Below are 20665 nucleotides of genomic sequence, written 5' to 3'. Positions count from 1 at the left end.
AGTCCAATACGAGAATCACAGTCCCTGTCACAGGTGGGACAGATAGTCGTTGAGGGAAAGGGTTGGTGGGACAGGTTTGCCGCATGTTCTTTCCGCTGCCTGCGCTTGATTTCTTCTTGCTCTCGGCGACGAGACTCGAGGTGCTCAGTGCCCTCCCGGATGCACTTCCTCCACTTAGAGCGGTCTTTGGCCAGGGACTCCCAGGTGTCGATGGGGATGTTGCACTTTATCAGGGAGGCTTTGAGGGTGTCCTTGTAATGTTTCCACTGCCCACCTTTGGCTTGTTTGCCATGAAGGAGTTCCGAGTAGAGCGCTTGCTTTGGGAGTCTCGTGTCGGGCATGAGAACAACGTGGCCTACCCAGTGGAACTGATCAAGTGTGGTGAGTGCTTTAATGTTGGGAAAGTTGGCCTGGTCGAGGACACTAACGTTGGTGCGTCTGTGCTCCCAGGGGATTTGTAGGATCTTGCGGATCCTTGACGATTCAGTCAAATGAGAGCTCACTTTTAGAGTGGAAGCAAGTCTTCCTTGATTCCCAGGGATGCCCAATGATGATGACACACACAAGATTTAAGAAAATAATTAAAAAACAATCAAAGGAAAGAGTGCTTCCTAAATTCTCCCTCCTCCTCCCCCCACGCTGTCCTCCAACACGGCAAGGACCCTGATCAACCCGCTAAGACCATAAAAGGACATAACCTCCCTTCCCCATCCTGCAACTGAATGACTCATTAAAACAACCCTCTCTCAAAAAGACATTGTTAAAATAAATTTAAAAATAACAAAAAACAACTAATAACATTTAAAATTAAAAAAATAAAAATCAGCACATCAAAGTACATAAATCAATCTTCCCAAAAGAAGGTAATAGCGACTTAAAATCAACCACCTTCAAAATCCAGAGACCAATCGCTTCCCTGGAAACAACAAGCCCTCCGCTCCAACCCGCCCCCTCAGCCGCATGTTAAATCTAGCCCGAGGCTTTTAATCATCTCTAGGCCCAAAAATAACCAACAACGAATTGACCTGATTACTCGATCCATAAAAGCCACAAAAATTAAAGAGACCACAACCCACACCACCGAACCGTAACCCCCTCCCCCCCACACAACCTAACCGAGAACCCCCCCCCACACACAATCTAACCGTGACCCCCCCCCACACACAACCTAACCGAGACCGCCCCCCACACAACCTAACCGAGAACCCCCCCCCACACACAACCGAACCGTGACCCCCTCCCCCCCCAACACAACCTAACCGAGAACCCCCCCCCACACACAACCTAACCGAGAACCCCCCCCCCACACACAACCTAACCGAGAACCCCCCCCCACACACAACCTAACCGAGAACCCCCCCCCACACACAACCTAACCGAGAACCCCCCCCCCCACACACAACCTAACCGAGAACCCCCCCCCACACACAACCTAACCGAGACCCACCCCACACACAATCTAACCGAGACCCCCCCACACACACAATCTAACCGTGACCCCCCCACACACACAATCTAACCGTGACCCCCCCCACACACAACCTAACCGTGACCCACACACACACACACAATCTAACCGTGACCTCCCCCCCCCACACACAATCTAACCGTGACCTCCCCCCCCACACACACAATCTAACCGTGACCTCCCCCCCCACACACACAATCTAACCGTGACCTCCCCCCACACACAATCTAACCGTGACCTCCCCCACACACACAATCTAACCGTGACCTCCCCCCCCACACACACAATCTAACCGTGACCTCCCCCCCCACACACACAATCTAACCGTGACCTCCCCCCCCACACACACAATCTAACCGTGACCTCCCCCCCCACACACACAATCTAACCGTGACCTCCCCCCACACACAATCTAACCGTGACCTCCCCCCCCCACACACAATCTAACCGTGACCTCCCCCCCCACACACACAATCTAACCGTGACCTCCCCCCCCACACACACAATCTAACCGTGACCTCCCCCCCCACACACACAATCTAACCGTGACCTCCCCCCACACACAATCTAACCGTGACCCCCCCCCACACACAATCTAACCGTGACCTCCCCCCACACACAATCTAACCGTGACCTCCCCCCACACACACAATCTAACCGTGACCTCCCCCACACACACAATCTAACCGTGACCCCCCCACACACACAATCTAACCGTGACCCCCCCCCACACACAATCTAACCGTGACCTCCCCCCCCACACACAATCTAACCGTGACCTCCCCCCACACACACAATCTAACCGTGACCTCCCCCCACACACAATCTAACCGTGACCCCCCCACACACACAATCTAACCGTGACCTCCCCCCACACACAATCTAACCGTGACCCCCCCCACACACACAATCTAACCGTGACCTCCCCCCCCCACACACACAATCTAACCGTGACCCCCCCCACACACACAATCTAACCGTGACCTCCCCCCACACACACAATCTAACCGTGACCCCCCCCCACACACACAATCTAACCGTGACCCCCCCCACAGACACAATCTAACCGTGACCTCCCCCACACACACACATCTAACCGTGACCTCCCCCCACACACACAATCTAACCGTGACCCCCCCCACCACACACAATCTAACCGTGACCTCCCCCCACACACAATCTAACCGTGACCCATCTCCCACACACACAATCTAACCGTGACCCCCCCCACACACACAATCTAACCGTGACCCCCCCCACACACACAATCTAACCGTGACCTCCCCCACACACACACAATCTAACCGTGACCCTCCCCACACACACAATCTAACCGTGACCTCCCCCCACACACAATCTAACCGTGACCCATCCCCACACACAATCTAACCGTGACCCCCCCCACACACACAATCTAACCGTGACCCCCCCCACACACACAATCTAACCGTGACCCCCCCCACACACACAATCTAACCGTGACCCCCCCCACACACACAATCTAACCGTGACCCCCCCCACACACACAATCTAACCGTGACCCCCCCCACACACACAATCTAACCGTGACCCCCCCCCACACACACACAATCTAACCGTGACCTCCCCCCACACACAATCTAACCGTGACCCATCCCCACACACAATCTAACCGTGACCCCCCCCACACACACAATCTAACCGTGACCCCCCCCACACACACAATCTAACCGTGACCCCCCCCACACACAATCTAACCGTGACCTCCCCCACACACACAATCTAACCGTGACCCCCCCCCACACACAATCTAACCGTGACCCCCCCCACACACAATCTAACCGTGACCTCCCCCCCCACACACAATCTAACCGTGACCCATCCCCACACACAATCTAACCGTGACCTCCCCCACACACACACAATCTAACTGTGACCTCCCCCCCCACACACAACCTAACCGTGACCCCCCCCACACACAATCTAACCGTGACCCCCCCCACACACAATCTAACCGTGACCCCCCCCACACACACAATCTAACCGTGACCTCCCCCACACACACACAATCTAACCGTGACCCATCCCCACACACAATCTAACCGTGACCTCCCCCACACACACACAATCTAACCGTGACCTCCCCCACACACACAATCTAACCGTGACCCCCCCACACACACAATCTAACCGTGACCCCCCTCACACACAATCTAACCGTGACCCCCCCCACACACACAATCTAACCGTGACCCCCCCCACACACACAATCTAACCGTGACCCCCCCACACACACAATCTAACCGTGACCCCCCCACACACACAATCTAACCGTGACCCCCCCACACACACAATCTAACCGTGACCCCCCCACACACACAATCTAACCGTGACCCCCCCCACACACAATCTAACCGTGACCTCCCCCCCACACACACAATCTAACCGCGACCCCCCCCACACACACAATCTAACCGTGACCCCTCCCCCACACACAATCTAACCGTGACCCCCCCCACACACAATCTAACCGTGACCTCCCCCACACACAATCTAACCGTGACCCCCCCCACACACAATCTAACCGTGACCCCCCCCACACACAATCTAACCGTGACCCCCCCCACACACACAATCTAACCGTGACCTCCCCCACACACAATCTAACCGTGACCCCCCCCCACACACACAATCTAACCGTGACCCCCCCCACACACACAATCTAACCGAGACCCCCCCCCACACACACAATCTAACCGTGACCCCTCCCCCACACACAATCTAACCGTGACCCCCCCCACACACAATCTAACCGTGACCTCCCCCCACACACACAATCTAACCGTGACCCCCCCACACACACAATCTAACCGTGACCTCCCCCCACACACAACCTAACCGTGACCTCCCCCACACACACAATCTAACCGTGACCTCCCCCACACACACAATCTAACCGTGACCTCCCCCACACACACAATCTAACCGTGACCTCCCCCACACACAATCTAACCGTGACCTCCCCCACACACAATCTAACCGTGACCTCCCCCACACACACAATCTAACCGTGACCTCCCCCACACACACAATCTAACCGTGACCTCCCCCCACACACAACCTAACCGTGACCTCCCCCACACACACAATCTAACCGTGACCTCCCCCCACACACAACCTAACCGTGACCTCCCCCACACACACACAATCTAACCGTGACCCCCCCCACACACAATCTAACCGTGACCTCCCCCCACACACACAATCTAACCGTGACCCCCCCACACACACAATCTAACCGTGACCCCCCCCCACACACAATCTAACCGCGACCTCCCCCCACACACACAATCTAACCGTGACCTCCCCCCACACACAATCTAACCGTGACCTCCCCCACACACACAATCTAACCGTGACCCCCCCCACACACAATCTAACCGTGACCCCCCCCCACACACAATCTAACCATGACCCCCCCCACACACACACAATCTAACCGTGACCCACACACACACACAATCTAACCGTGACCCCCCCCACACACAATCTAACCGTGACCCACACACACACACAATCTAACCGTGACCCCCCCCACACACACAATCTAACCGTGACCTCCCCCACACACAATCTAACCGTGACCCCCCCACACACACAATCTAACCGTGACCCACACACACACACAATCTAACCGTGACCTCCCCCCCCCACACACAATCTAACCGTGACCTCCCCCCACACACAATCTAACCGTGACCCATCCCCACACACAATCTAACCGTGACCCCCCCCACACACACAATCTAACCGTGACCCCCCCCACACACACAATCTAACCGTGACCCCCCCACACACAATCTAACCGTGACCCCCCCCACACACACAATCTAACCGTGACCCCCCCCCACACACACAATCTAACCGTGACCTCCCCCCCCACACACAATCTAACCGTGACCTCCCCCCACACAATCTAACCGTGACCCCCCCCACACACAAAATCTAACCGTGACCCATCCCCACACACACAATCTAACCGCGACCTCCCCCCACACACACAATCTAACCGTGACCCTCCCCCCCCACACACAATCTAACCGTGACCTCCCCCCACACAATCTAACCGTGACCCCCCCCACACACAAAATCTAACCGTGACCCGCCCCCCACACACACAATCTAACCGTGACCCGCCCCCCACACACACAATCTAACCGTGACCCGCCCCCCACACACACAATCTAACCGTGACCCGCCCCCCACACACAAAATCTAATCGTGACCCCCCCACACAAAAGCTAACCGAGACTCCCCCCACACACAACCTAAATGAGACTCCCCCCCCACACACACAACCAAACTGAGACCCCACCCCACATACACACAACCTAACCATGACCCCCACACATACACAGCCTAACCGAGACCCCCCCCACACACACAACCTAACCATGCGCCCCCCACACACACAAAACCTAACTGAGACCCCACCACACACAATCTAACTGAGAGCCCCCCCCCACCCCCACACACAACCTGATTGTGACCCCCCACCACACAACCTAACTGAAACCCCCCACAACCTAACCGAGACCCCCCCCCCACACACAACCTAACCATGCGCCCCCCACACACACAAAACCTAACTGTGACCCCGCCACAGAACCTAACTGAGACCCCACCACACACAATCTAACTGAGAGCCCCCCCCCACCCCCACACACAACCTGATTGTGACCCCCCACCACACAACCTAACTGAAACCCCCCACAACCTAACCGAGACCCCCCCCACACACAACCTAACCGAAACCCCCCCCACACACAACTTAACCGTGACCCCCACCCCAACACACAACCTAACCGTGACCCCCCCCACACTCACAATCTAACCGAGACCTCGCAGCAAGATACAATTGCACAAAAACAAACATTTTTTTTTTTCAAAAAATATAAAATCGGAGATCCCAGCAAAACAAACGGAGATCATCATCATCATCATCAGCAGTCCCTCAGAATCGAGGAACACTTATTCCACTCTAAAAGTGATTTCTCAGGTGACTGAACAGTCCAGTACGAGAACCACAGACTCTCTCACAGGTGGAACAGGGAGTCGTTGAGGTAAAGGGTGGATGGGACTGGTTTGCCACACGCTCTTTCCACTGCCTGCGCTTGATTTCTGCTTGCTCTCGGCGACGAGACTCGAGGTGCTCAGCGCCCTCCAAGATGCACTTCCTCCAGTTAGGGCGTTCTTTGGCCGGGACTACCAGATGTCAGAGGGGCTGTTGCATTTTATCAGGGAGGCTTTGAGGGTGTTCTTGTAACATTTCCTCTGTCCACCTTTGGCTCGTTTGCCGTGAAGGAGTTCTGAATAGAGCGCTTGCTTTGGGAGTCTTGTGTCTGGCATGCGAACTATGTGGCCTGCCCAGTGGAGCCGATTGAGTGGGGTCAGTGCTTCGAAGTTGGCCTGATCGACGACGCTAATGTTGGTGCATCTGTCCTCCCAGGGGATTTGTAGGATCTTGCGGAGACATCATTGGTTGTATTTCTCCAGCGATTTGAGGTGTCTATTGTTCATTTTCCATGTCTCTGAGCCATACAGGAGGGCAGGTATTAGTACAACCCTGTAAACCATGAGCTTGGTGGCAGATTTGAGGGTCTGATCTTCAAACACTCTTTTCCTCAGCCACCGCTCCAACCCCGTTAAATAAACAACAGACCCGCTCTCCACAACCAAAAAACTTTAGCAAACCCACCAAATCCGAACTCCCCACCCATGTAACCGAAACTTAATCCACAAATTCACAAATGTTTAAATGAATAAAATGGGAAGACAGACTCAGGGACATGCGGCTCCATGCTGTGACCAATCAGCATTCTGCCCAACAGCAGCAACAAGTCTCCGTTTCCAATAGGCAGGTTCCACAGGATCCTTGAACAGCTTAAACAATAACAATAATTCCCCAATTAATATCCCTAACTTAAAACACCGGTAATAATATTAATACATTCAAAAAATACAATTGGCTTACTTACGTTCCCTAACTCCACAAATATCAATTGAATACAGAGTAAGGAACTAACATCCCACCGAATAACCAATTTTAACTGACAAACCCAACCACCCCCCCTAAAAAATAACCCTTCCTAAACCAACAACCCCTAAAGAGGGACAGTATATAAATACAATCCAATCTTCATCAATGTAATCTCTTGGTTAATCTCAATTTACCATCAATTTAATTATTAATAAAACACTTCCATGAAAGTTCCAAAGGAACATTACCCCACTGTGCCAAACAACAAAGGCCCTAACCCTAGAAATAGTATCCAGAATAAAATTAGAACACGGTGTCAGTGTCCAGAATGACACACAAAGCCACAGCAGCTCTGATACAGCAAATAATGGACAGGAGAATACCCAAACAACTAAAAAGAGAAAGCTCGAACAGAACGTGTATTACCCATATTAACCCCACCCTAGATTTAATCTATATAGAGAGCATTACATCAGTGTCCAGAACGACACATACACAGCCCAGTGGTCCAGACACAATAAACAGAGGGCATCAGAGAATCCAATTTACCAAAAAAGAAGAAACTAGAACCTAAAGGAACATACTCTTAAACAAAATAATTCAAAATAATGAAAATAACTAAAGTGGATAAATCAAGGAACAAGGGCAAGAAAGGCTGAGTAGTAAACTCCAGAAAGCGGGAGCTGATCAAAAATTGCAGTAAGGAATGCAAAATTCCAAATGGGTGTTACCCCGCTGCCTGAAACACCAACAACAAGCTCAAAAAACACTAACAGTTTTGTCAGGTACAATTGCCCCTTCATAAATCCGTGTTGATTCTGCCCAATCCTGTTATTACTTTCGAAGTGCCCTGTTACCACGTGCTTAATAATCGATTCTAGCATTTTCTCTACCACTGATTTCATGACTACCAGTACTGCACGGCTCAGATACAGAGTAAATCTCACTCCATCCTGTCCCAAACAATACCAGGGTTGATGCAGAGTAAACCACAGTCTACAATATCCCAGGGCATGTACAGCATGGGTTAGATACAGAGTAAAGCTCCCTCTACCCTGCCTCAAATACTCCCAGGGCACGTACAGCACGGGTCAGATACAGAGCAATCCCCACCCACTGACTGCTTAACCAGAAGGCAATGCAGGTCAGCAAGAACAGGGGTGACAGGTGAGCTTGACTTGTTGCGAGTTAAGGCATGGGCAGCCGAGTTTTGGATCAACTCTCGTTTATGTAGGGTAGAATGTGGGAGGAGTGCGTTGGAATAGTCATGTCCAGAGGTAACAAAGGCATGGATGAGGGCTTCAGCAGTGGATGAGCTGAGGCAATAGTGTGGACGGGCGATGTTCCAGAGGTGGAAATAAGCAATCTTAGTTATGCTACAGATATATGGTCACAAACTTATTTCAAGGTCAAGTATAACACCAAGGTTGCGAACAGTCTGGTTCAGCATCAGACAGAAGTTGGGGAGAGTTGGGGAATCAGTGGCTAGGAAAACGGAGATTGTGACAATGGCAATTACAAATATTAGAATATTTCACAGGCTATCACATGCAAAATGTGCGGATGAGTTCTTTAAATTAAATCGGTTCCAAAAACGGGTAAACTGATACAGAAATAACGGATTTCAAATGTTATGCAAGACAGTTCAATAAAGGGGTTGTTCAAAGGATTGCAGCTGAGTTTAAAGTGAGACACTGCAGTTAAGCCTACTACAACCACAAGTCATGTACTCAAACGGAACAACTTTGAGGTTTGATATGACAGAAGGCGAACTAGGTGAGAAGTGATATAAGTTAGAGTAAGAAAAAGCCCTAAAATGGAACAGTGGGTAACAGAACATCAACTAGTCTCCTCTGATTATGGAGAAATCAAATATTCGACAAACTGTGTTTGAAACAAAGCTGATTTATTCAATATTTATACCGGATATTAATCTCCAGCCCACATATCGGGGTTATCGAGATCATCAGAAACAAAGTCTTACTGCCAGAATGAACATGGTTCAGTGACCAATGCAATCTAAGTAAATCATGTTCCATTCAATAACATGGACTTCCAATGGCGGTATTTTCACCCAGCATTCCCCGCGGGGAGAATGTGCCTCATCAGACTACAGGAGCTCAGTGCGCAGGCGCGGGTCCTGGCTGGATTTGGAGCATGCGCGTTGCCTGTAATGGCGGAGGAGACACGTTTCAGACAGGCGCCACAGAGTTGCGTTTTTCAGCAGGACGGAGCGAAGTAATAGACCAGCGGGGAGCCGGGGAGACTTAATAAACAACCGATGCTCGCCGCAAACCCGGAATAATAACCGGAATATCGCCGCTTGCAGTTTCGGGGCTTTCTCCCGGTCACAGACACAGCCTAACGGCGGCCATCTTGATGCTGGAAGGCAGATTCAGCGCTCCGTCATCTTGGTTTAGTGAGTAGCAAGGCGCATGCGCGGCCATCTTGGTGCAGGAACACAGTGAGTGATGTCAATGTCTGGAAGAGAACCCAGCCAGAGTCAGCACCTTCAGGGGAGGGAACCAGTGAGTGGAGAACTGAACCCAACCAGAGTCAGCACCTTCAGGGGAGGGAGGGGAACCAGTGAGTGCAGAACTGAACCTAATTAGAATCAGCACCTTCAGGAGAGGAGAGATCCAAGAACGAGTGAGTGCAGAACCGAACACAGGCGAGCAGAGGGGAGCCAGTGAGTGTGAAACTGAACCCAGCCAGAATCACCACACTCACGGGAGGGGAACATAGAAACATAGAAACATAGAAAATAGGTGCAGGAGCAGGCCATTCAGCCCTTCTAGCCTGCACCGCCATTCAATGAGTTCATGGCTGAACATGAAACTTCAGTACCCACTTCCTGCTTTCACGCCATACCCCTTGATCCCCCGAGTAGTAAGGACTTCATCTAACTCCCTTTTGAATATATTTAGTGAATTGGCCTCAACTACTTTCTGTGGTAGAGAATTCCACAGGTTCACCACTCTCTGGGTGAAGAAGTTTCTCCTTATCGCGGTCCTAAATGGCTTACCCCTTATCCTTAGGCTGTGACCCCTGGTTCTGGACTTCCCCAACATTGGGAACATTCTTCCTGCATCCAACCTGTCCAAACCCGTCAGAATTTTAAACGTTTCTATGAGGTCCCCTCTCACTCTTCTGAACTCCAGTGAATACAAGCCCAGTTGATCCAGTCTTTCTTGATAGGTCAGTCCCACCATCCCAGGAATCAGTCTGGTGAATCTTCGCTGCACTCCCTCAATAGCAAGAATGTCCTTCCTCAAGTTAGGAGACCAAAACTGTACACAATACTCCAGGTGTGGCCTCACCAAGGCCCTGTACAACTGTAGCAACACCTCCCTGCCCCTGTACTCAAATCCCCTCGCTATGAAGGCCAACATGCCATTTGCTTTCTTAACCGCCTGCTGTACCTGCATGCCAACCTTCAATGACTGATGTACCATGACACCCAGGTCTCGTTGCACCTTCCCTTTTCTAATCTGTCACCATTCAGATAATAGTCTGTCTCTCTGTTTTTACCACCAAAGTGGATAACCTCACATTTATCCACATTATACTTCATCTGCCACGCATTTGCCCACTCACCTAACCTATCCAAGTCACTCTGTAGCCTCATAGCATCCTCTTCGCAGCTCACACTGCCACCCAACTTAGTGTCATCCGCATATTTGGAGATACTACATTTAATCCCCTCGTCTAAATCATTAATGTACAATGTAAACAGCTGGGGCCCCAGCACAGAACCCTGCGGTACCCCACTAGTCACTGCCTGCCATTCTGAAAAGTACCCATTTACTCCTACTCTTTGCTTCCTGTCTGACAACCAGTTCTCAATCCACGTCAGCACACTACCCCCAATCCCATGTGCTTTAACTTTGCACATTAATCTCTTGTGTGGGACCTTGTCGAAAGCCTTCTGAAAGTCCAAATATACCACATCAACTGGTACTCCTTTGTCCACTTTATTGGAAACATCCTCAAAAAATTCCAGAAGATTTGTCAAGCATGATCTCCCTTTCACAAATCCATGCTGACTTGGACCTATCATGTCACCATTTTCCAAATGCGCTGCTATGACATCCTTAATAATTGATTCCATCATTTTACCCACTACTGAGGTCAGGCTGACCGGTCTATAATTCCCTGCTTTCTCTCTCCCTCCTTTTTTAAAAAGTGGGGTTACATTGGCTACCCTCCACTCGATAGGAACTGATCCAGAGTCAATGGAATGTTGGAAAATGACTGTCAATGCATCCGCTATTTCCAAGGCCACCTCCTTAAGTACTCTGGGATGCAGTTCATCAGGCCCTGGGGATTTATCGGCCTTCAATCCCATCAATTTCCCCAACACAATTTCCCGACTAATAAAGGAACCAGTGAGTGTAGAACTGAACTCAGCCAGAGTCCACTTCTTTTGGAGAAAGAAGTGTACCAGTGAGTGTAGACCTGAACCCAGCCAGTGTCAGTATATTCTGGGGAGGACGGGGATAGGGAACCAGTGAGAGTAGACCTGAACCCAGCCTGAATTGATGGTGAAAACTGGGTGTGGAGGAGAAAGTGTCGAGAAATGTGTGATGGGTTTGGATTTCAGCACGGCAGGAGAGACAGTGTGTGGGACAGGGATTCACAGTTTTGGAAGAACGAGAGAGTAAAGAATGTTCCATGTAAACTAGATGTGTCTATCCTGAATTTCTGTCTTAGAAAATAGGTGCAGGAGTAGGCCATTCGGCCCTCTAGCCTGCACCACCATTCAATGAGTTCATGGCTGAACATTCAACTTCAGTATCCCATTCCTGCTTTCTCGCCATACCCCTTGATCCCCCTAGTAGTAAGGACCTCATCTAACTCCTTTTTGAATATATTTAGTGAATTGGCCTCAACAACTTTCTGTGGTAGAGAATTCCACAGGTTCACCACTCTCTGGGTGCAGAAGTTCCTCCGCATCTCGGTTGTAAATGGCTTACCCCTTATCCTTAGACTGTGAACTCTGGTTCTGGACTTCCCCAACATTGGGAACATTCTTCCTGCATCTAACCTGTCTAACCCCGTCAGAATTTTAAATGTTTCTATGAGGTCCCCTCTCATTCTTCTGAACTCCAGTGAATACAAGCCCAGTTGATCCAGTCTTTCTTGATAGGTCAGTCCCGCCATCCCGGGAATCAGTCTGGTGAAACTTCGCTGCACTCCCTCAATAGCAAGAATGTCCTTCCTCAGGTTAGGAGACCAAAACTGTACACAATACTCCAGGTGTGGCCTCACCAATGCCCTGTACAACTGTAGCAACACCTCCCTGCCCCTGTACTCAAATCCCCTTGCTATGAAGGCCAACATGCCATTTGCTTTCTTAACCGCCTGCTGCACCTGCATGCCAACCTTCAATGACTGATGTACCATGACACCCAGGTCTCTTTGCACCTCCCCTTTTCCTAATCTGTCACCATTCAGATAATAGTCTGTCTCTCTGTTTTTACCACCAAAGTGGATAACCTCACATTTATCCACATTATACTTCATCTGCCATGCATTTTCCCACTCATCTAACCTATCCAAGTCGCTCTGCAGCCTCACAGCATCCTCCTCGCAGCTCACACTGCCACCCAACTTAGTGTCATCCGCAAATTTGGAGATACTACATTTAATCATTAATGTACAGTGTAAACAGCTGGGGCCCCAGCACAGAAACTTGCGGTACCCCACTAATCACTGCCTGCCATTCTGAAAAGTACCCATTTACTCCTACTCTTTGCTTCCTGTCTGACAACCAGTTCTCAATCCATGTCAGCACACTACCCCCAATCCCATGTGCTCTAACTTTTCACATCAATCTCTTGTATGGGACCTTGTCGAACGCCTTCTGAAAGTCCAAATATACCACATCAACTGGTTCTCCCTTATCCACTCTACTGGAAACATCCTCAAAAAATTCCAGAAGATTTGTCAAGCATGATTTCCCTTTCACAAATCCATACTGACTTGGACCTATCATGTCACCTCTTTCCAAATGCACTGCTATGACATCCTTAATAATTGATTCCATCATTTTACCCACTACCGATGTCAGGCTGACCGGTCTATAATTACCTGTTTTCTCTCTCCCTCCTTTTTTAAAAAGTGGGGTTACATTGGCTACCCTCCACTCCATAGGAACTGATCCAGAGTCAATGGAATGTTGGAAAATGACTGTCAATGCATCCACTATTTCCAAGGCCACCTCCTTAAGTACTCTGGGATGCAGTCCATCAGGCCCTGGGGATTTATCGGCCTTCAATCCCATCAATTTCCCCAACACAATTTCCCGGCTAATAAGGATTTCCCTCAGTTCCTCCTCCTTACTAGACCCCCCGACCCCTTTTATAACCAGAAGGTTGTTTGTGTCCTCCTTCGTGAATACCGAACCAAAGTACTTGTTCAATTGGTCCGCCATTTCTTTGTTCCCCGTTATGACTTCCCCTGATTCTGACTGCAGGGGACCTACGTTTGTTTTTACTAACCTTTTTCTCTTTACATATCTACAGAAAGTTTTGCAATCCGTCTTAATGTTCCCTGCAAGCTTCTGCTCGTACTCCATTTTCCCTGCCCTAATCAAACCCTTTGTCCTCCTCTGCTGAGTTCTAAATTTCTCCCAGTCCCCAGGTTCGCTGCTATTTCTGGCCAATTTGTATGTCACTTCCTTGGCTTTAATACTATCCCTGATTTCCCTTGATAGCCACGGTTGAGCCACCTTCCCTTTTTTATTTTTATGCCAGACAGGAATGTACAATTGTTGTAGTTCATCCATGCGGTCTCTAAATGTCTGCCATTGCCCATCCACAGTCAACCCCTTAAGTATCATTCGCCAATCCATCCCAGTCCAATTCACGCCTCATACCTTCAAAGTTACCCTTCTTTAAGTTCTGGACCATGGTCTCTGAATTAACTGTTTCATTCTCCATCCTAATGCAGAATTCCACCATATTATGGTCACTCTTCCCCAAGGGGCCTCGCACAACGAGATTGCTAATTAATCCTCTCTCATTACATAACACCCAGTCTAAGATGGCCTCCCCCCTAGTTGGTTCCTCGACATATTGGTCTAAAAAACCATCCCTTATGCACTCCAGGAAATCCTCCTCCACCGTATTGCTTCCAGTTTGGTTAGCCCAATCTATGTGCATATTAAAGTCACCCATTATAACTGCTGCACCTTTATTGCATGCACCCCTAATTTCCTGTTTGATGCCCTCCCCAACATCACTACTACTGTTTGGAGGTCTGTACACAACTCCCACTAACGTTTTTTGCCCTTTGGTGTTCTGCAGCTCTACCCATATAGATTCCACATCATCCAAGCTAATGTCCTTCCTAACTATTGCCTTAATCTCCTCCTTAACCAGCAATGCTACCCCATCTCCTTTTCCTTTTATTCTATCCTTCCTGAATGTTGAATACCCCTGGATGTTGAGTTCCCAGCCCTGATCATCCTGGAGCCACGTCTCCGTAATCCCAATCACATCATATTTGTTAACATCTATTTGCACAGTTAATTCATCCAGCTTATTGCGGATACTCCTTGCATTAAGACACAAAGCCTTTAGGCTTGTTTTTTTAACACCCTCTGTCCTTTTAGAATTTTGCTGTACAATGGCCCTTTTTGTTCTTTGCCTTGGGTTTCTCTGCCCTCCACTTTTCCTCATTTCGTTTCTTCTTTTGCTTTTGCCTCCTTTTTGTTTCCCTCTATCTCCCTGCATTGGTTCCCATCCCCCTGCCATATTAGTTTAACTCCTCCGCAACAGCACTAGCAAACACTCCCCCGAGGACATTGGTTCCGATTCTGCCCAGGTGCAGACCGTCCGGATTGTACTGGTCCCACCTCCCCCAGAACCGGTTCCAATGCCCCAGGAATTTGAATCCCTCCCTGCTGCACCATTGCTCAAGCCACGTATTCATCTGAGCTATCCTGCGATTCCTACTCTGACTAGCACGTGGCACTGGTCGCAATCCCGAGATTACTACTTTTGAGGTCCTACTTTTTAATTTAGCTCCTAGCTCCTTAAATTCATTTCGTAGGACCTCATCCCTTTTTTTTTACCTATGTCGTTGGTACCAACGTGCACCACGACAACTGGCTGTTCTCCCTCCCTTTTTAGAATGTGCTGCACCCGCTCCGAGACATCCTTGACCCTTGTACCAGGGAGGCAACATACCATCCTGGAGTCTCGGTTGCGGCCGCAGAAACGCCTATCTATTCCCCTTACAATTGAATCCCCTATCATTATCGCTCCCCCACTCTTTTTCCTGCCCTCCCGTGCAACAGAGCCAGCCACGGTGCCATGAAATTGGCTGCTGCTGCCCTCTCCTGATGAGTCATCCCCCTCAACAGTACTCAAAGCAGTGTATCTGTTTTGCAGTGGGATGACCACAGGGGACCCCTGCACTAGCTTCCTTGCACTACTCTTCCTGCTGGTCTTCCATTCCCTCGCTGGCTGTGGACCCTTCTCCTGCGGTAAGACCAACTCGCTCCACGTGCTACTCACGTCATTCTCAGCATCGTGGATGCTCCAGAGTGAATCCACCCTCAGCTCCAACTCCGCAACGCGGACCGTCAGGAGCCGGAGGTGGATACACTTCCCGCACATGTAGTCGTCAGGGACACTGGTGTTATCCCCGAGTTCCCACATGGTGCAGGAGGAGCATATCACGTGACCGAGTGTCCTGCCATGACTTAACCCTTAGATACACTTAAATTGGCGACAACAATGTTAAAAGTTACTGACTAATAAAGAAAAAGAAAAAGAAAAACTACTCACCAATCCGCAGCCAATCACTTACCACGTTGGCTGTGACGTCACCTTTTGATTTCTTTCTACTTCTTTTTTGCCTTCTCTCCCAGCTGGAGCTGCACCGGTACGCCTCTCTCGACTCCCGCCTCTCTCGACGCTCCCCGGACTGCTGAGCCTTTTATAGGCCGCTGCCTCTCTCGACTCCCGCCTCTCTCGACGCTCCCCGGACTGCTGAGCCTTTTATAGGCCGCTGCCTCTCTCGACTCCCGCCTCTCTCGACGCTCCCCGGACTGCTGAGCCTTTTATAGGCTGCTGCCTCTCTTGACTCCCGCCTCTCTCGACGCTCCCCGGACTGCTGAGCCTTTTATAGGACGCTGCCTCTCTCGACTCCCGCCTTACAGTGATGAGTTTTGTTATCTCCTTTTACAGCGTATTAGAAGGGGAAACTTTCAGACAGGAAACACAAACCAAACATCGGGTCAAGATCTGATGGAGGCAGTCGATTCATCAGGACCTGAATATCATCGGCCTTTGAAAATGGAAGGAGAAATGTTTGTCTGTTCTGTCTGTTGGAAAAGATATCAAACATCAGTGTGCCTGGAAAAGCACCGAGACACACACACCCGAGTGAGTGTTCCAGTGCACTAACTGTGGAAAGAGCTCTAACCAGTTACACAGCCTGAAAAAACATCACACCATTCAAAGTGCAAAGAAACTGTAAACGTCATGTGTGAGTGGGCGAGGCTTCAACTGATTGTCCAACCATGGAGAGTCACAAGGATACCCGCACCACGGAGAAACCGTGGAAATGTGGGGACTGTGGGAAGGTATTCAGATCACCGTCTGAGCTGGAAATTCATCGACGCAGTCACAGTGGGGAGAGGCCATTCACCTGCTCTGAGTGTGGGAAGGGATACACTCAGTCATCCCAACTTGTCGCCCACCGGCGAGTTCACACTGGGGAGAGACCTTTCACCTGCTCTGAGTGTGGGAAGGCATTCAGTGGGTCATCCAACCTGCTGATGCACCAGCGAGTTCACACCGGGGAGAGGCCATTCACTGCTCTGAGTGTGAAGGGATTCAATGCATCATCCGACCTGCTGAAACACCAGCGAGTTCACACTGGGGAGAGACCATTCACCTGCTCTCAGTGTGGGAAGCGATTCACTGAGCAATCCAACCTGCTGAAACACCAGCGAGTTCACACTGGGGAGAGGCCATTCACCTGCTCCGTGTGTGGGAAAGGATTCACTCAGTCATCCACCCTGCTGAGACACCAGCAATTTCACACTGGGGAGAGGCCGTTCACCTGCTCTGAATGTGGGAAGGGATTCACTCGATCATCCACCCTGTTGACACACCAGCGAGTTCACAAGTGACTGCAGGGGTGGGATTCTGCTGTTGTTGCTGCTTTTAATCACATCCTGACTGAACCATGTTCATTCTGACATTTGGGGTTTATTTATGCTGATGTTAATAACCCTATAACATGCTGGACTTTAATATTCTAGATAGATTACTGATTGTGTTCTTGGGGCTGCAGTGTCCACTTAAGAAACGCTGTATGTTATCTTTCCCCTTAATTCAGAAACTCTCAACAGATATTCACTTTGCAATAAAATTATGAATTTTTACTTTAATTCTAAATTGACCTTTGTTACAAAATCTACAATTGTGTCAAAGTTTCCACTGAATAAAATCTCCAATTACAAAGAGCTTGCTGACAATTCTTACTGACTTGCACATTACACACAGTGGCCCCTCCATTATCCACCAGAAAGAAGGGGAATGGGAATTGGTGGAGAATCAGTGTCCCCAAATGTAGCCCCTCCCGTCTGGTGTAACAATCCCCTCGGCACGGGAATAGAGACAAATCCAGACCAAAACTGTACACAGTACTCCAGGTGTGGTCTTACCAATACCCTATACAGTTGTAGCAAGACTTCCCTACTTTTATACTCCATCCCCCTTGCAATAAAGGCCAGCATTCCATTTGCCTTCCTGATTACTTGCTGTACTTGCATGCTAACTTTTTGAGTTTCATGTACAAGAACCTCCAGATCCCTCTGTACTACAGCATTTTGTAACTGTCCCCATTTAAATAATTCTTTGCTTTTTTATTTTTCCTACCAAAAGGGATAACCTGACATTTTACCACATTATCGTCCATCTGCCATATTTTTGCCCACTCACTGAGCCTATCTATGTCACCTTGTAGATTCTTTGCGTCCTCCTCACAACCTATCTTTGTAACATCAGCAAAGTTGACTATGTTACACTCAGCCCCTTCAGCCAAGTTATTTATATTAGTTGTAAATAGTTGAGTCCCCAGCACTGATCCCTGCGGCACCCCACTAGTTAGTTTGCCAAGCTGAAAATGATCCATTTATCCTGACTCTCTGTTAGTTTTCTGTTAGTTTGCCAATCCTCTATCCATGCTGATATATTACCCGCAACCCCGTGAACTCTTAGTTTGTGAAGTAACCTTTTGTGTGGCACCATATGGTATGCTTTCTGGAAATCCAAATATATGACATCAACTGGTTCTCCTTTATCCACTTTGCTTGTTACATCCTCAAATAATTCCAGGAAATTTGTCAAACATGATTTCCCTTTCATGAAACCATGCTGACTCTGCTTGACTGCAATATAATTTCCTAAATGTTCTGCTACTACTTCCTTAATGATAGGCTCCAGTATTTTCTGAATGACAGATGGTAGGCTAACTGGTCTATAGTTTCCTGCTTTCTGTCTCCCTCGTTTCTTAATTAGGGATGTACATTTGCGGTTTTCCAGTCCGCTGGGATCTCTCCAGAATTCAGGGCATTTTGGTAGATTACAACCGATGCATCCACTATCTCTGCAGCCACTTCTTTAAAGACCCTAGGATGCATGTCATCATGTCCAGGAGACTTGTCCACCTTTAGTCCCATTAGTTTGATTAGTACTTAATCTCTAGTGACAGTGACTGTTTTAAGTTACCCCCCCCTCCCCCGCATTAGCTCCTTGTTTATCAACTGTTGGGATGTTTTTAGTATCCTCTACCGTGAAGACCGATACAAAATGTTTGTTCAAAGTCTCTGCCATTTCCGTGTTTCCCATTATTAATTCTCCAGTCTCATCTTCTAAGGGACCAATGTTTACTTTAGCTACTCGTTTCCATTTTATATTCCTGTAGAAGCTCTTACTGTCTGTTTTTATATTTCTTGTTAATTTGCTCCCATTTGCTATCTTCTCTGTCTTTATCATTTTTTAAGTCGTCATTTGCTGGTTTCTAAAAATTTCCCAATCCTCTGGCCTTCCACTGTCCTTCGCAACATTGTATGCCTTTTTTCAATTTGACACCATCCTTTACTTCCTTAGTTAGTCAGGGATGGTTCATCCTTCTCTTAGCATCTTTATTTCTCACTTGAATAAATCTTTGCTGAGAGTTATGTAATATCTCCTTAAATGTTTGCCATTGTGTTTCTACAGTCTTACTCTTGAACATATTTTCCCAATCCACTTGGTGTCAGTGACAAGTGTCGATTTATATCACATGGGAGGAGATTGGTGTCAGTGACTGTGGGATTGGTTCAACCTTCTTTGACCTGACCAAGGCCTTTGACACTGTTAAACGTGAGGGATTATGGAGTGTAATCTTCACATTCAGCTGTCCATATGCCCAATAGGACACTCCCAAAGCAAGCGCTCGACTCGGAGCTTCGACACGGCAGGGACAATGGGTGGGCGGGGCTTCAGGATGTCTGTCAGTTTGATTGGACACATGTTTGTGCCCAGGTCAGTGGCCCCTGAAAGGGAACCTTGTGCTGATTGTTGTCTGATGTCCCTGGGTCAACCTGGGCTCACCCTATTGGGTCAGCCCGAGCTCACCCTATTGGGTCAACCCGGGCTCACCCTATTGGGTCAACCCGGGCTCACCCTATTGGGTCAACCTGGGCTCACCCTATTGGGTCAACCTGGGCTCACCCTATTGGGTCAACCCGGGCTCACCCTATTGGGCTAGCCTGGTCTCACCCTATTGGGTCAGCCCGAGCTCACCCTATTGGGTCAGCCCGAGCTCACCCTATTGGGCCAGCCCGAGCTCACCCTATTGGGCCAGCCCGGGCTCACCCTATTGGGCCAGTCCGGGCTCACCCTAGTGGGCCAGTCCGGGCTCACCCTATTGGGCCAGCACAAAAGGCCCATTATCCAGCAGAGAAAATTAGCAGCTCATTGATTTTGTTGTCACTCTGCGCACAGTGGATGCAGAACTGAACCCAACCTTGTAAACTGGAAATGCATTGTCACAATCACACTGGGGAGAGGCTGTTCACCTGCTCTGAGTGTGAAATGGGATTCATGACATCATCTGAGAATTCCTCATCGGCGCCAAACCCCGGAGTCGGCGCCTCACAACTTGAGCCG

The 20665-nt window shown here is 49.3% G+C and overlaps 2 protein-coding genes across 5 annotated transcripts in view; one reads left to right on the top strand and one right to left on the bottom strand.

Annotated features, from left to right (window-relative positions):
* Positions 1-17971, top strand: part of LOC139254095 (zinc finger protein 239-like) — a 42119-nt gene extending 24148 nt beyond the window's left edge. For all 3 annotated transcript variants that reach the window (XM_070873642.1, XM_070873641.1, XM_070873643.1), the window contains one exon: positions 16688-17971. In XM_070873642.1, coding sequence (XP_070729743.1) covers positions 17023-17637 — 615 coding nt within the window. In that variant the 5' untranslated portion in view covers positions 16688-17022 and the 3' untranslated portion in view covers positions 17638-17971. The remainder of the gene's footprint in view (positions 1-16687) is intronic.
* LOC139254096 (zinc finger protein 229-like) overlaps positions 1-20665 on the bottom strand; it is a 97547-nt gene that overhangs the window by 64894 nt on the left and 11988 nt on the right. The gene's annotated exons all lie outside the window — the stretch shown is intronic.

This window comes from Pristiophorus japonicus, unplaced genomic scaffold (genome assembly GCF_044704955.1).
Source record: "Pristiophorus japonicus isolate sPriJap1 unplaced genomic scaffold, sPriJap1.hap1 HAP1_SCAFFOLD_534, whole genome shotgun sequence".
NCBI lineage: Eukaryota > Metazoa > Chordata > Chondrichthyes > Pristiophoridae > Pristiophorus > Pristiophorus japonicus.
This window is presented reverse-complemented; position numbering and strand designations above follow the sequence as displayed.